The sequence below is a fragment of the Eucalyptus grandis genome, chromosome 2, assembly GCF_016545825.1.
Source record: "Eucalyptus grandis isolate ANBG69807.140 chromosome 2, ASM1654582v1, whole genome shotgun sequence".
Lineage (NCBI taxonomy): Eukaryota > Viridiplantae > Streptophyta > Magnoliopsida > Myrtales > Myrtaceae > Eucalyptus > Eucalyptus grandis.
In genome coordinates this window covers 18,938,754-18,955,464 of record NC_052613.1, presented here as the reverse complement: position 1 = coordinate 18,955,464, position 16,711 = coordinate 18,938,754, and the positions used below count along the sequence as shown (strand labels likewise).

At 36.6% G+C, this 16,711-nt stretch overlaps 2 protein-coding genes across 2 annotated transcripts; both read left to right on the top strand.

Moving 5' to 3' along the window:
* Window positions 1–5,477: 5,477 nt before the first annotated feature.
* On the top strand, window positions 5,478–6,118 carry LOC104425304. The gene is made up of 2 exons (XM_039306849.1): window positions 5,478–5,786; window positions 5,834–6,118. The coding sequence occupies exons 1-2, from the start codon at window positions 5,478–5,480 to the stop codon at window positions 6,116–6,118; spliced, it is 594 nt and encodes a 197-aa protein (XP_039162783.1).
* A 9,105-nt stretch (window positions 6,119–15,223) lies between these two features.
* LOC104425295 (protein DMP2-like) lies at window positions 15,224–16,231 on the top strand. The gene has a single exon (XM_010037954.3). It carries the CDS (start codon window positions 15,234–15,236, stop codon window positions 15,957–15,959), a length of 726 nt encoding a protein of 241 aa, XP_010036256.2. The 5' UTR covers window positions 15,224–15,233; the 3' UTR covers window positions 15,960–16,231.
* The last annotated feature ends 480 nt before the right edge of the window (window positions 16,232–16,711 follow it).

The following is a 16,711-nucleotide window of genomic DNA, read 5'->3' as shown; positions in this document are numbered from 1 at the left end:
AGTGAACCCTAGAGGGAATAGAGTCACCACCACCCTTACTTTCCGGATAAATCGTGGGTTCATTTCCAACAAGACAGACGAAATAGGGATTCGAACTTTGGACCTCTCGGGAAATGAACCAGCGCCCAACCACTATGCCACCACCACGGGTGGTTATCATAAATTAATTAAAAAAAATGAAAATTAGTACACCTGCGATAAATTTACCAAAATTTATTTTTTAACTATAAAATATCCCAAATTGCTATACATGAACTGACTTCTTGATCATGAAAACCCCAAGTTGGTATATATGTAATAAATTTACCAAAAACTAATTTTCCAACTATGAAAAATCTTAAATTAGCATACTTGTGACAAATTTACTTCCAGCTAATTTTTTTACCACTAAAAATTATAAACTAGTACATTTGTAATAAATATACCATATGTTAAATTTAATTATTACTATGAAAAATCATTTTTTTTCTGACAAATAGAGAATAAAATGCTAAATTTCTACATTCATTAACTGTCACGTATTATCCAATTTAATAATTTGAAAGTAAAATTTAATGTGAACTAACATAATGTAAATTTGTCATAAGTATATTGATTTTGGATTTTTGTAGGCAGATATATAATTTGAGATAAATTTGTCGCAAGTGTACAAATTTAAAGTTTTTCGTTGTCAAAAAATTAATTATTGATAAATTGATTACACGTATATCAATTCAAAATTTGCTATGGTATTAACCCAAAAAAAATTTCATTGACTATTTATTTTATGGGATACCGGCAATCATTTAAGGAAAATACTTTATAGGCCATTCATTTTCCAGGAATCAAATGGATGTTAAATTATTTAATTTGATTTTCAAAGTGAAAAATTGACCATATGATCCGTTTGAAGTTATTTTTAGCTCATGATTACGCTTTTTTTAGTATTTTGGAGTTGGGACTTCGTGTTTTCAATTGATGTCCGACACTTTGAATCTCTTGAGAATAGAAACCTATACGTATGTTCATTTCTAATCATCCAACAATTTCAACATTGTTTTTGTTAAATTTTTATTGAGAAAGTAAATTGCTGCCATTGAATGGGAAAAATGATAGATTTTAGCTGTTGATTTCAAAACTTTATGTTCATTTTCTTTTGGAAAATTGACATAAATAATTTTTAAACTACAACTCAATATGTAATATAATCCATTAACTTTTATTTTATGTACTGCAGTCCTTGTAACTTTTAATACATTTTCAACCTAATATTTAGAGTTTATGAAATTGCTCAATATTTTCTTTCAATTAATTTAAGTGGAGGACATTATTGAACATTTTTATATAATCCAATGACTAATTTGAATATAAATCAAAAGTTCATGATCATATTAAACGAATTAAAAATTTAATAGTCATGTTGCATGTTAGGTTAAAATTTAAGTACTGCATTGAATAAATTAAAAGTTATGAATCATATAACATATTAAGCTAAAATTTTGAGATTTTTTTATCACTATCTCTTTTATTTTTTAATGGTCGAAGTTTTAAAAATTAATTTAAACAAAAGAATGGACAGGTGGCTTGATGTTTGAGAATAGCTGTGTCCTCTAGGGACGACCACAGAGAGGAGGGACCCATTCATATTCATTCATACGCACAAGGGCGGAACGGGGATTCGTCCAGGCAAAACGACACGACGTTGCAACGTCACCGTAAGGGAAACGAAAGGAATCCGTTTCCGTCGGGGGCCCCACACCCCGAGTCTTGGTCACCGCCACCTGTCCCCAGCTCCCAGTCTTCACTCCATCTCGGCGACTCAACATCTCTCTCGAGCATTCCTGATGTGCACTGAACACACGTGGTCTCAACTCATGCCAACGGTTAGATTACATGAATTCCGCGTGGGCCTCACCTCATCTAACGATCCATATTTAATGGGCTCATGTGTAGCGGATCCATCATATATTCTTTTCCTCTCTACCCTGGTTGTTTTTTTTTACTCCTTCTAGATCATTGGAATAGTTATTAACATATTAAGAAAATAACATAAAGTGATCCTGAACATTTAATTTATTTAATCTAGTCCTTCAAATTCATTCCAACATGCAATTTATTCAATGTGATCAATAAATTTTTGATTTATTATTTGGTCTTCGAACTATCGTTAAAATAAACTTAAAGGAATCACATGGAATAAATTAAATATTTAAACATTACATATTTGAACAAATTTCATAAATTATTTGTAATATCTTAGGGTGTGATTTTATTTAAGTTTCAAACAATGAATCGCAAGCGTATTTATTGATTCGCCACTAAATCTACTTACTCGATGTGCGTCTATTGGTTTTTTATGCTAAATTTTAAATTTCATACCGAGAATAAGGGATATGAAACAAACATACTCTCCTCGTGTCTAAACGTCACATCTTTTATGAAGAATAATGTTATGCAATTTCTTGTGTCTAGCTAGTTTGTTAAACATGTACTCGATATTAAAGACATCTTCGCAGTTGGTTGTGAATTTCAATCAAAACTTATTCTACTTTCTTTATGTGTTTCTATGCTAAGAAAATATAGTTTTAGTTATTTTAGCGTATCTTACTATTCAATCCTACCCTTGATTTACTATTTACGATTTTAAGATTTCGATTCACAATTCCTATCTAAGCATATTATAATAATAATAATAATTAATACTATAAAAAAAACCCTAAACTGATATACATGTAATAAATTTGTTTAAAACTAATTTTTTGATCACGAAAAACTTTAGGCCAATACAACCCCCGACAAATTATTCCAAATAATTTTTTGATAATGAATATCCCAAATTGGTACACCTATGATAAATATACCCCGAACAATTTTTTGATAACAAAAAACTCCAAACAGGTATACTCATAACAAATTTATCTCGAACAATTTTTTGACAACGAAAAACCTCAAAGCAATACATTCGTGATAAATTTATTCCAAATAATTTAATCATTAAAAAGTCTAAACTAGTACGCTTATGACAATTTTACCATAAATTAATTTTTTGATCACATAGACCTAATAGAACCCTAAACCGATACATTTATGATAATATATAATTTCCATTAAATTGAATTAATATCACGAAAAATCACCAAATTGATACGCTTTTGATAAATGGAGGGTAAAACCCTAATTGATACACTTGTCGGCTATCTTATGTCATTCTTTAGCAATTTGATATTAAATTTAAACGAAAATTGATCAAGGGTAAATTTATCACAAACATCTTTGGTTAAATGTTTTTTATTATCAACAAATTAATTTTTGATAAATTTGTCATGTATCAATTTGAGATTTTTCGTGATAAAAAAATTAATTTTAATTAAATTTGTTACATGTGTATCGATTTTAGATTTTTTGTGATATTAACCTTTTATTATAATTACATAGGAATTTTCAAGCAAGGCTTAGCCGAAAATAGGCGCCTTGGGCTTTTTTGGCTTTTGCCCAAGCTGGCTCATTTATCTCATAGGCCTAAATAGGGCACCTCTTTGTTGATCACCTTTACTCTTAGACATGATGAATTATATTTCATTTTCAATGCATTGATTATACCTCACGTGCGGAAAAATAGCACATTGAAAATGACGAGTTTTCTTCATAAAAAAGGATCTTATTCATACGTCATAATCAATTTAAACTAGATGCGACAAATGGTTAAATGTTCGATTTGAATACAATGAAGCATTAAATGAAACACATTATACCATTGAAATCATAGCATCTCCCCTTGGAGCCAAATTTAAATTACGTATCTTCTACATACGAGACAAGGAAAAGACTTTATCCCCCTTTTCGTGACGTAATTGAGTTGGTTGGGTATGGTTCAATACTCAACTTGGATTCAAACATTTGAAAATTGATATTCAACTTATATACACTGAACTTGATTTTTCAATGCGAGTTCAACTCGAATGAGTGTTCAATGAGTTCGGGCTCGACTTGATTCAATTAATCGAAACCCGAATCAATTGAGCTCCCCCTCCAATTCTAAAAACACAACAAAAAATTTAACAACTCATGGAATTAGTTATATTAATTAGGGGAAAAGTCACAAAAAAAATCTAAACTTTGCTCATTGTAATATATATCTTAAGCTATTTTTGGTGACATTAAAAATCCAAAATTTGTACTCATGCGACACATTTACTCCAAATTCTTTTGGCGACACAAAAACTCCAAACTTTTTCTTGCAACACCAAATTTATAGATAAACATGTTATTCAGAATAAGTATGGAATTTTTGATGTTATGAGTAGAAATTTGGACTAATGTGTCACGCTATACAAAATGTACTACAATGAACATAATTTATAATTTATAGTGGCTTTTTTGTTTTAATTAAAGTTTAATACTCGAAAAACCCCAAACTGGTACATATGTGTTAAATTGATTAAAAACTAATTTTTGAGTATAAAAAAGCCCCAAACTAATACATTTGTGATAAATTTACCCAAACCGAATATAAAAAACCCAAACTAAAATATTTATGATAAATTTATCCAAAATTAATTATTTAACGCCAAAAACTCTAAATAGATATATTTGTGACAAATATACTTTTCGTTAAATTGAATTAATACAAAAAAATCACAAAAAGTGTATAATCGTGATAAAATCGTAATTTGGTGCACAAATCAACTATCGCGTGTCACTCAATTTAGTAATTTAACGGTAAAATTTAATGAAAATTAACATAGGAAAAATTTGTTACAAATATACTAGTTTGGAGTAAATTTTTCAAAGATATATTAATTTGAGATTTAATTTGAAATAAATTTATCATAAATATACCGATTTAGAGTTTTTCGAGTATTAACTCTTTAATTAAAGCATACGTATGTAAAGAAAAAAAAAACTTTTTACCAAAAAAAAACAAAAAACGAAAAAAAATAAACGGAAAATTCGCTGTTCGAACTTGAATAGAAGCTCGGACTCAGCTCTCTCTCTCTCTAAAATGTTCAATATTTTGACCGGATTTAACCCTTCCACGCGCGAAGGTCGGTGTAGAGAGAGAAAGAAAGAGAGAGGAAACAACTTTTTTCCTTCTTCATCGCCCACCGCTCGCCTCTCATCTCCTATATATCTCCACCTTCCTCCCCTCGCCTTCTCCTCCCATCATATATCCGCCAAAAGAAAACCCTTCCTCCGTTCTTGCTCTGCACAGAGCATCAAAAACACAACCCCCTTCTCCTTCCCTCCTCCTCCTCTTCTCCTTCCGCCTCCTGAGGAAGAAGGGTCCGAGAGATTGTTAGCGTAGGTACCCTAGAAACCGTCCAATCCCACCCCTCCTTCCCACCACGAACGAACGACGAACGGCGGCGTCGGAGGAAGCGAAAAAGATTTTAAATTTACGGCGATTAACTTGACTTTTCCCACCCCCAGTTTCTGTCTAGACTTGTTGTTCCCTCGATTTGTTGACTTGGGTAGGTCCCGGATCTGGAGTTAGAGCCATGGCCACGGAGGTGTTGCGGCCCCAGGACTGCCTGATCCAGAGGATCCGGGTCTCCCCGGCGTCTTACCCTCGCCGGAAGGCCTGCAACTATGGGAACTCGTACTCTAACCCCAGCAGCAGATCTAGCGCTAGGCCTAACAGGAGGCAGCAGATGCAGCAGATCCAGCAGCAGCAGCCGCAGCCGGCGAAGCCGGAGCAGCAGAGGAAGCGGTATGTTCCCGCGCAGTCGGAGCCGTCGACCTCCTCGAGGTCCAGCTCCGACGACCTCAGCAAGCAGGCGAGGTCCGCGGGCCTCGTGATGGAGAAGGTCACGATTCTCCGGCGGGGCGAGTCGCTGGACTCGAAGATCAAGAGCCAGTCGTCGCGGCGGCGTCGGGCGACATGGTCGTCTGCGACGGGACGCAGCGGCTGGGCCCCGACCCGGAGATGGTCCCCAAGCAGGTCCGGATCGTGGATCTGAGGTCCCCGGCGCCGGCGCCGGCGGCGGGGAGGAGGAGGTGCGACATGTACGCCGGATCGGCGTTCGCGGTGTCGCCGGAGCCGAGCTCCCTCCCCCTCCCGTCGTTCTCGAAGAAGAAGCACGTCTCCTTCGACGACTCGGCGACCAGAGATCTCCGGAGGCTGCTGCGTCTCGACTGAGGAAAGTTCCTCGACCGAAGAAGAAGACCCGTTTCGCTAGATCCGAGCCCGAGCCCGGATCAGACTCTCTTCCCTCTCTTCTTTCTACGTAGGTCCCTTGTTTCGTCGCCGGAGCATTTTCTTCCGATATCCCGGAGGTCAGATCGCAGCCGCGAGTTTTTTGAAAAGCGGGTGGGATTGGATGGATCTCTATATCGGAGAAATTGGCTTGGGGGACGATTCAGTAAATTTGCAGTCTTCTTTCTTCCTCCTCCTTCGGTGATGTGGTCTTTGGCTAGATCTTCACATCATCTGTATCATTATATCTTTTCTATCTTGTGGGTGGGTCTTGTGTGGTGACGTTATTGTAATTTGGGGTTGATGGGTTATCTTCTTTAGGGTCTTGTAGCTTGTAGTTGAAGTGGGAAAGGAATTAAAATAAAGGCGAGAAAAAAAAAGAAAAAGAGAAAAAGATGGGGGTTGAGTTCGAGTTTGAGTTTGTAACGAGTTTGGGGAAAATTAGGTTGTTGTTTGGTTATAGTAGGGGAGGAGGGTGTTGTTGTCTAAGGTGTTAAAGTGGATGATTTATGATCTTTTCTAGTGTCTGAAAGAGGCCTCTTATGTATATGGTCCCTTGGCTGTGTAATTAAAGAAGATGACTTTAGGAAATTTGTTGGCCCGACTTGCGACTATTACTCCTCCATGTCTTTCTTTTCTCCTGTGCTACTCCTTGTTCTCTGGCCGTTTCATGATGAGTCCAGTGCCCTTTTTTTCTTACGTTGTTTGGTGTGGAGACATCTTTTGTGGTGGAGATGGTGAAGGACTGGGAAAGACCCACATCTTCTGACAAAGAGAATTGAGTGAAATAAGTAATGGAAAATTCAATTCAATCCGATTCACAAGTCTGTTGGTTTTCTATTCCTCTGCCTTCAACCCAATCTCCTGACAAAGAAATTAAGAGAAAAATGATGGAAAATACAAATTCAATTCAATCCCCAATTTCATGACTCTTGGTTTTCTTTTCCTCTGCCATCTTATAACTTCCCCAGCTTGAAGAGGGGGATGGTGGTAATTAAGGTCTTTAAGTCCTCACGATGGTATACCTGGCCTCACCCTGCTATAATGATATGGTCATCTTTCTGTTTCAATAATTCTCGTTCTCAATAATTACAGTGTCAAATGCCAAATCTTGCCACCTACCATGGATGGATCTTCCTCTTTTGGCGAGCTTGATCTCATCTCTCTCAGCCCTTTCGATGGGTTTTGACAAGTTCATCGGTTTTGGTGCTCGGTCACGGTCGCCGGAGTAGGTCGGCTTTGATTTTGGTTTGGTTTGATTTTCGACGGAATCACAAGATTTAATTTAATAAGAAATAGAAAGAGAAATGACGACATCCTCTGTGGTCCTTGTCTGCTCAAGTCTTATCCGCCCCCCTATGGTCGCGTCGTGTGGTGTCGCTGAAAGGGCGAGTCAGGGCCGGACGTGGATCATGTGAAGGGCTCGTCTCCCGTGGTTGGTGGGGGCCATGATGACAGATTGCAATTTTTTTTCTTGCAACTTGCATTATTGGTGTATTTTTTGCTTTTTTAAATTCAGCCAAATATCACAAAAACGATGCAGATCGTGATATCAATATCTCAATTTTTTATTGTAAATTTTTTTAAATTTACCCACATAGATATCTTTAATTTTTCCGTGTGAAAAAATCTAAATTTTATATGATATAAATGTTCTCTATTTGTAATATGAGTTCGGGATTTTTTGTAACAAAAAAAAAATAGAGATTTTTTTTATGATTTTTAGTGACAAGAAAATTCAAAGATATTTGTATTAATATAGGCATTTTTTAGAGTTTTTTTTTTGTCGTTTTAACCCCTTAATATATTATTTTTTTCTGCCCTTTGGAAAATGGAATCCGAGGAGGAGCCTCTGCGTTTAGATGGGACAGGTGCAAAAGCAATAAATAATAGCAGAAAATTAAAAGGAGAATGGAGTCCTTGCAGCTCTTGTGATTTTTTTTTTCTTTTAATTTATATTTTTTTGTTTGTAACGTCTTTTTGACGGGAAGGTCAATTTGGTCAATTCAGCGTCCGTGATTTTTTCAGTGCTAATTGGTCCCACCCCGCGCCGGTTGAGAAAAGCAACTTTCGATTTTTTTTTGTTATGATTAAAACGAGGAGGTGACGGGACCGGCTGCTTTTGCTTTTTTGAAACTTTTATTAACGGCTGGAATTTGGGGATTTATTTCGACGAAATAAAAAAATAAATTTGGGGATTTATATGCTTGGACTTTGCGAAACCCTAATATTTTTTTGTCATTTTCTGGATCAGAATTTGAAAAAGATAGTGATGAAATTTTCGGAATCACGGACGGTAATTGTGAAAGTTTTAGGTGGCTATGATTGAAAAAGTCAAAATGCGTAAACTGCTGAATGGGAAAAATGTTTAAATTCTTAACTTTGAATATGAAATTATCTAAAGCATGTAAATTGATATGTAAGATCGTAAATCGGTTGAATGATTTTTTTACTTCGACAAAAAAATGGTTTTTTAACAGATAAATTTATATTGTGCTTTTATTTTTCATTTTTAAAAGAAAATATATAGTTCTTTATTAGGAGAGAGCTGCCTAGGATAGCATGTGTAAATTTCGGAAGAAATGGATCTGTGTCTAAAGCCGCCGAAAGTAGGTGAGATATATTGGGAAATGCGAAATAACATATTTCAAGAAAACCATTTTGCTTATTTAAATTTCGAAGTACCCAATAATGCACGAGACTATCACGAATTTTTTTGTATTAAATTTATATGGTTTTACATCTTTCGGTATCTACTTTTAGCTTCTAGCGAGAAATTATCGATCATCATACAAATTTGAAATGTTTGAAAATTATTTTCCATGGGATCTAATGATCCACGGCTGTCTAAAGCACATTGAATAAATTTATCTAATAATTACTCCTTGATGGAATAGTTATCACTAGCAAATTTATGCCAATCAATTAGTTATGAGAGCCCGACACTCCATAAATATGTTTAATATGACAGTGTGTGTTTCCCTTCGGTCTTACTTATAGCTAATGAGGTCGATGTATAGTTCATTTTTCAAATGGACTCAACTGTCTCACACCTTCGACCTACATAGCCTCTCACACTTTGGACCTACAATCCTATGTACAAGTTATTAAATGTTGGTTTGACCAATTCAAACCCATCAAATTTTAAATTTTAAAAAGACCAAAAAAACTCATATCATTTTTTTTTTGGGTCAAAAGAAAATTGTACTCAATTACTCGAAAGATATAGAAGTAGTACATAGTTTTCATGGTAAAGAAAATTGAAACAAAGCATAAATATCGAAAAACAAAACCAGATCTAGAAAACAAAGAGGTTTAATGGCACCAACAAAGTTAAGTACAAAATTGTTCTACAAAAACAAATCAATCAAACAAAATCAATAGTTGATTATTGGATCTTGTGGTTTTGTTAATAATGAGCATATGCCAAAAATTCATTCTCCAACAATTATGGCATGAGTTGGTAATGCGCGCCAAGGTCTAGGTTCCTCTACACCATTGTCGTATGGAGATAATTAGAGTAGGTTAAACAAACACATATATAATATGTGGAGGAGAAAATTTTGTAATTTAACGAGACACCAAAACTTTTGCGATCATCATTGATACTAGAAATAGAGAATTTCTAATTGAACAGAGCAGATGGGTATTGAATTTCCAAAAGTATATTCATTAAACTCAATGATCTAGATTGAGAGAGAATAAAAAACTAGAATTAGATCAAGTGAGTTTAAACTCTCAAATAGAGAGAGAGAGAGAGAGAGAGAGAGAGAGAGAGAGAGAGAGAGAGAGAGAGAGAATTTGGCTTGTACCATGCACGATGTTGAATGCTAGAAAAATTTATGGAAAGATGAATGTGGCCTTGGCACTTGTGGTTGTGGATCCTTTACACAAATCGTGGCCCGGCCCGGCCCGAGCTTTCCAAGTCCAACCAATTGGGTCGATAGTCTAAACGGGCCAATGCATTTTGGGCTTGGCTTGTTTATAAAAAAGTTCTCTCCGTTTTATTTTATTTTTCCATGCACTGAACTGCAAGATTTAAATATGTGTAGTTACCAAATCATCAACCTGATTGTAAAAGAAAAGAGTACTATACAAGTTTCAGTCAAAGCTTGGTGCATCCTGACCTCAATTGACGGGATTATAAATTTTAGTCGCCACCCAGTTGCGAGGCCCACATGTACCAGTTGCGAAATTACACGACTCGAGCAAAGTCATTGATGGACGAGTTTCGTTTCCGGCCTCTAAATCGACTCTGGACATCGACTTGCTAGAGCTCGTTGATTTCGGGGATTTGCTATTCACTACGCTAAATTCTATTTTGCTTTGGGGTTTGGGTGCGTGCGACTTGGGTTTGCAAGAGATCTGCGCATGGCTTGTAGGCCGGTTTTGGGCTTTCCAGGCTAGAACTGAAGCTGGTAAACTGGGTGGCCCGAAATTGGACCGATCAATGCGTCCCTGGCCCAAAAGACATCTTCTGTCTGGTTCTTGCTTGAGGTACGTTTTAACCAAGAATTGAAGATGAAGTTTCCGTCCATTTGTTTGAAGGAAAATTATATCGGAAAATTGTTTTTTGACTTTTCGGTAATTGGATAATGGAAAGATAATCGATTTATAGAAAATATTTTTGTGAACTGAAAACAACAAGCTTAGGTTGGGAGGAGAAATGATATCTCCTCTTGACAGAAAAGAAATTGTTTTCCTTAAATCACTAAACAAATGAAGACATATGAAAAATATTTTTCTTTATAGCGAAACTTTTAGCAAAATAAACGAACCCTTAATATTACCTAATTGTTTAGCTTTGTTGTCTTTTGAGTCCTTATGGGAGTAAAGACATTGCTCCCTAAATGTTTATTTAGTATTGATCTTAGGATTATCTGAAAAAGGATAGAAACGCTGACGTGGATTGTGATTCCATGCTGACTAAAGACCAAATTGATGACATACAACTTTACCACAATAGGTCCAAAAGGTCAAACGTTAAATTCTTTTCTCTCTACTACCAGAAAAGAAAAGAAAAAAGAAAATTCAAAAGGTTTTCACTGACCTCACCCCTTTGAATTTCATGTTGAGTGGCCACTGCAACGGATCAATAGCCCATTCTCTTTTTCTTATTTTGGCTATCTCTTCATTTCTTCTTAATGTGAAATTTTTTAATTATTTTTCATGATAAACGATGAGATAAGATATATTTATTGATCATTTATAATTTGATGCGACAACTCAAACATTTGATGAAATTAAGTTATTTTATTTTATTTTAATTGAAGTACTAATATAGTAATTATTCTTTTTGAACAAGATGATACTTCATAAAGTGAACTTCAAAAAGTTCACTACTCAGGAATATCTGAATAATGCTCTCTGGTATTGTACTTTCAATCAAAAAATAAAATACTTTTTGCTACACTCATCTTTCTTTCCTTTTTAATTTTGATTTTGATTTTGATTTATTACGTGGTATTGTTCCCTAAATGGTATTAATAACAAATATTAGTTGAACTTTTAAGTTTAGTTTCACCCTCCTCCTTAAGAGATTTCTAGTTCTCACGCCGCTCATAACCCTTACTTGGAGATCAAGCAAATGGTGGTGGCTGGGCTTGGTGAGGGGTTGTGGCCTTCATATCCACAATGACTATGGTCGCAGACTCTTGCCCAAACAAGGTGGCAAGGGTTGGCAGCCCTCACATTCAAGATGGCTATTATCATGAACCCTCGCTTGAGTGTGACGGCGTAGGGCTGGTGATCCTCGTTATGATATGGGTAGCAGCCGACTTCTGTCTGCATTCCTCTCTCTCCCTTACACATACTTACATTCCCCACCCTGGGGTTTTGTTTTTCGTAGCCTTTTAGTTATTTACATGATCGCTTTTGGTTTAACTACTCATATATGTATTATAGATGGATTAGGAATATATCAGATTCTGGATGGTCGCTTTGGCCATTTTGTCAACCTTGGAGTGAAAGGGATCTAGCTTCCCCTTACAGTCTTAACCGACTAAAGCCGCGACCAAGTATCAATTTGAAATTGCTCGTTTGCCTCCTTGTTAATGGAGGATAGGTCATGGTTAATCGAACAGATGGTTTCTGAACTTTTGTTTGATATTCAATGTAATTCACGATCTTTTATGTTAATCAATTCAGCCTCGAACTTCCAAAAATTTGCTCAATGTGATCATTCTATTAGGTATATCGCCACATTACTTAGTTTTTAGTTTTTTATTTTATTTTTATGTGGATTGCCACGTTAGTGTCTATTAGGCCAAAATAACTAGTTGTTTTCCAAGTCAGCAAAACTTCATGAACTCAACATAAACTATGGCCAAGTTAGCTAACAATGTTAGAAATTTTAATGAAAGAAATGCATTTATCAGATTTTTGAAGTTCAAGCATTAGATTGGGCAAAAAAAGTTTAGATCCTGTATTGATCATTTATGCGTTGAATCAATGTACATCATGTAATGAGCCGATCATTTTGTTTATGTTATTTGAATGTTAATCACCTTTGCATTCTAGTTTACACATAAAACCATTCTAAATGATAAATTTTACTTTTGAAATATTGCCAAAGTACAGTGCTCGACAAATGACAGAATTTTCAATAATGACAAGGTTGTTCTAAAGATCCTTCCCCTTTTTGGCCGTGGTGGGCAAAGAGGGATTCAAACTCCTGACACCACATTTGAAATTACATGCTCTAATTCTCTGAATTACGGGCGCCGCCTTTCTACATCATATGTATTCTCAGAAGTACCCTAAATTATAAAAAAGAAGGACCTCATCTTCTAACAGTCAAGGTTTGAATCTGCAAATCAACGGCCAGTTCAAAGGTCACACCAATCAGTCTCAGTCCACCTCAATTGAGAAAAAAAACCTACCCCTCAAGCCGTTGAAATGTTCCCCCACTTCCTTAAACTGGTAGGTTTAGGTCTATTCCAATGCCACATGCTGAATTCTCCAATTGATTTCACCTCCGTTTGACGGCCTAATCATGCTAGCTGAGTCCAATTTTGGCACAAAGCGTTCTCATCTTTGACGCGCAGTCATCGGACTTGAACATTCAAATGATAAACTACGTTTTTTATTCATCTCGTTTTTTGCACTACGAAATTCGTGACGAGAGGATGTGCTGTCCAATCGCTGATCTTATCTGAAATGTACTTGAGTTGACTGCTCTCGTATCGTAATCTCTACGTCAATGCGAGCGTTTCGAGTTTAGTTTCCGCACGGAAATTGCAGTTTACCATGCGATCTGTTCACCGTGTCATCATCATCATCATGCACTGTGCCTGATGGACTGACAAATTTCATGATTATGTCGTAGATTTATATGTAGACAACGGACTAGAAGAGCATTTGAAAGAGTCGACGAGATCAGAAGACGATTTCCTTCACGTCATTTGGCAAGAAAGATGTCCAACTGGTTCTTCTCACGTGTATGTTATTTGTATCGTTTTCTTCTGGCAAGGATGATAAAAGAAATCATTCCTCGTGGGCTTTGCCCTCATACTTGGTACAAGCAAACCCATTTCTCTTTCCTTCTTGGTCAGGGATAAGATGTAACAATATTAATCATTTTGACGGGAGGATTATTTCACTATTCCATTTGAACGGAAGAGGTCATGCCGCAAGTCCACCAGGGGACATCAGAAAAGGTTCTTTTTTGGCCCCCTCTTTTTGTCCTTGTTGAAAGGATGAGAAGCAGCAAAAGACCTTAGCAATCCCGTGAAATTTTCGATTTAAGGCATAATTATTTCGCATCATTCTCAATCTTGCGGTTCGAGATTGGTGAGCTCAATATTAAGTTGGAACATGCTGGCAGACCGCTACTCTCTCCACATGAGAGTAGACATGTCACCTTATGAAATTCATCGCATAATTAAAGTTCAATTGGTCATGGCCTTGTGAAAGATAGTGAGTGCGAGAAGCATTGACTAACCATGCTTGGTAATACAATTGAGAATTCTTTGATCGAAAAAAGTTAAAAGGGTCATGCATTCTTCCAACAATTTTCTTTTGAAAATATAAATATCATCTCACATTTATATTTAATTAAGTTTGCATGTGAATGATATACATAATTAATAAATCTTAAAAGTATGGTTAGAGAAAATCTTCTCCGTAGGATGAAGGAAAGTATAGCCCAAACTAAAATACAATTAGGTAGATGCCCATGTGCCAAACGTACGAAGAGTCACATGCGACACCGTGCGAATTTAAAAATTGATTGTGGATCAACATGTACAGAGTGCATGCGACAACTTGCTTTTGAGGTTAGAACCGTAAGAAGAGTTTAGAAAGATTCAAAAGGGTTGAATCAGTTTGGTAATTAACCTTCCATAGAAAATAAAGTTATGATCATAGAAACATGTTCTTCACCTCATGGGAGCCTATCGAGACAATTATCTGCTCAAGCTATATCGTCCTCTATTTCTAATCAAATCAAAATTTTCTCATACCATGCTCATCATATTTGGTATTTACAAGTTACCAATATCACTCACATGCAAACTTAAACTTAAATTAAAGTAGGTGATCTTTATATCTGTAACCCACAAATTAGAGATATGATTGGAGAAAATTTTCTCTACACATTATATAAACACTTTATGTTTTTTTTACCACCGTTTTCTATACACAGTGTTAGGAAATATTCGAAACTATGAAATGGTATCAAACCAAGTTTTGTTGCGATGACAAGCATGGCCTTTAATTCCGATTCTCGTTTCTCGTGGCATGCTAAAACTATCGTTCTTTGGTTATGGATCATCACTTTACCTATCTCCAGCCTCTCCTCTCTTCCCACATTGGTCAATCTCTCAAAACGTGTTTAAGAATGAACTTTTTAGATCTTCATAAGATTCAACCGTTTGAAGGGTTGTGCTGAACCTGGTCAAGTCCTCAAGAATGGACCGCCCAGACCTTCCTACTTTAAAATAGTGGCAATTCACATGATTTCCCGTACAAGCAACTTCCTCCCACCAGCTTCGCTCCGCCTATAAATAACCCTAACTGGGGTCGTTTCAAGACACAAGACACAAAAACACAAACCCGAATGCTTCCCCCAATCCTAACCAGCTTGTTCATTTTTCAGAAAGTGGTTAGCATTGCCAAAAAAATGGGCAGCAAGATCTCTTCCCTATCTTCCAATACCAAAAGCACTACCAGCACCACCACCGGCACCAGCAGCAGCACCAGCAGCAGCAGCAGCAGCAGCACCAGCAGCAGTGCATACACCGGACTAGCCAACATCATCAAGCTCCTTCCGACCGGGACCGTCTTCCTGTTCCAATTCCTCAACCCTCTTTTGACCAACAACGGCGAGTGCCACACTTACAACAAGTACCTAAGCGCCATTCTGATTGCAGTTTGCGGCATTTCGTGTATTATCTCTTGCTTCACCGACAGCTACACGGGAAGCGATGGGTCGACCCATTACGGGTTCGCCACGGCCAAGGGCATCTGGCCTAGCTCGAGCTCGAGTAGCTCCACGAGCTCGTCGGGGTATAAGCTTCGGTTTTCGGATTTTGTCCACGCTTTCTTGTGTGTGATCATCTTCTTAATTCTGGCGTTGTTGGACACGAACACCGTGAAGTGCTTCTATCCGTCTTTCGAGAACACGGAGAAGACTGTGATCATGGTTCTGCCAACGGTGATCGGCTCGATCTCGAGCACGCTGTTCACGTTGTTCCCGAGCACGCGCAACGGAGTCGGGTATCCCTCAAGCAGTACCACCTCGACGACCAGTACTACCTCGGAGAGCAATGCCGAGAAAGTTTGATGATACACAGAAGCACATAAGCATTATACAATGCATCCACACGCATATTTCCACTTAAATGCATGTAGGGTTTCTCATATTAGACTCATGTGCTCTAGGATGAGCGCATGATTGCAATTGTACGTATTTGTTGCCGTAGGTCTTACAATGTATTTTTCTTTTTCTTTGGGTTGAACAATGTATTGGTTGATCTGGTCTATTTGTAGTAGAATTGTAATGGAATTCATTAATTTATTAATGTCTTTTGGTTAGTCTATCAGCACGAGTTGTATATATCAATCATATTCAACTTCATTTGTGGCAGCTAAACTTTTATTTCAAGGATTTAAATTTTCTGAAATTATTTTCTTTTTATTTGTTAGATAATGTTACTCTTTCAGATCTGAGCACATCAACGGCGGGTGAATTAGCAAAACAAACCTTTGTTCAATACGTAAGTTTTAAAAGAATAGACCGGTGTATAAAGCTGCCAAAAATAGTGGAGATACTTTGAAATTTAACAAATAACGTATTTCAATAAAATCATTTGCTTATTTAATTTTTCAAAGAATTAAATTAATCTCAACACGTTAACGAAATTTTTCAGTTGACTTTAGATGGTTCACATCTTTGGGCGTCTTGTTTCAGCCTCTCTCTTGAGAGATAGTTGAGTGCATTATAGACATTTGGGAATATTAAGATTGCATATGATGGGATTTGATGATGCACATTTATTTTAGCGCGTCGAACAAGTTTATCTAAAATAAATCAGG

Excerpts from the sequence above, each read along its gene's own strand:
- LOC104425295 (XM_010037954.3), top strand. The coding sequence starts at position 15,234 with ATGCTTCCCCCAATCCTAACCAGCTTGTTCATTTTTCAGAAAGTGGTT.
- LOC104425304 (XM_039306849.1), top strand. The coding sequence starts at position 5,478 with ATGGCCACGGAGGTGTTGCGGCCCCAGGACTGCCTGATCCAGAGGATC. Across the intron at positions 5,787-5,833 it reads CGGGCCTCGTGATGGAGAAG|CCAGTCGTCGCGGCGGCGTC; the intron begins GTCACGATTCTC and ends GAAGATCAAGAG.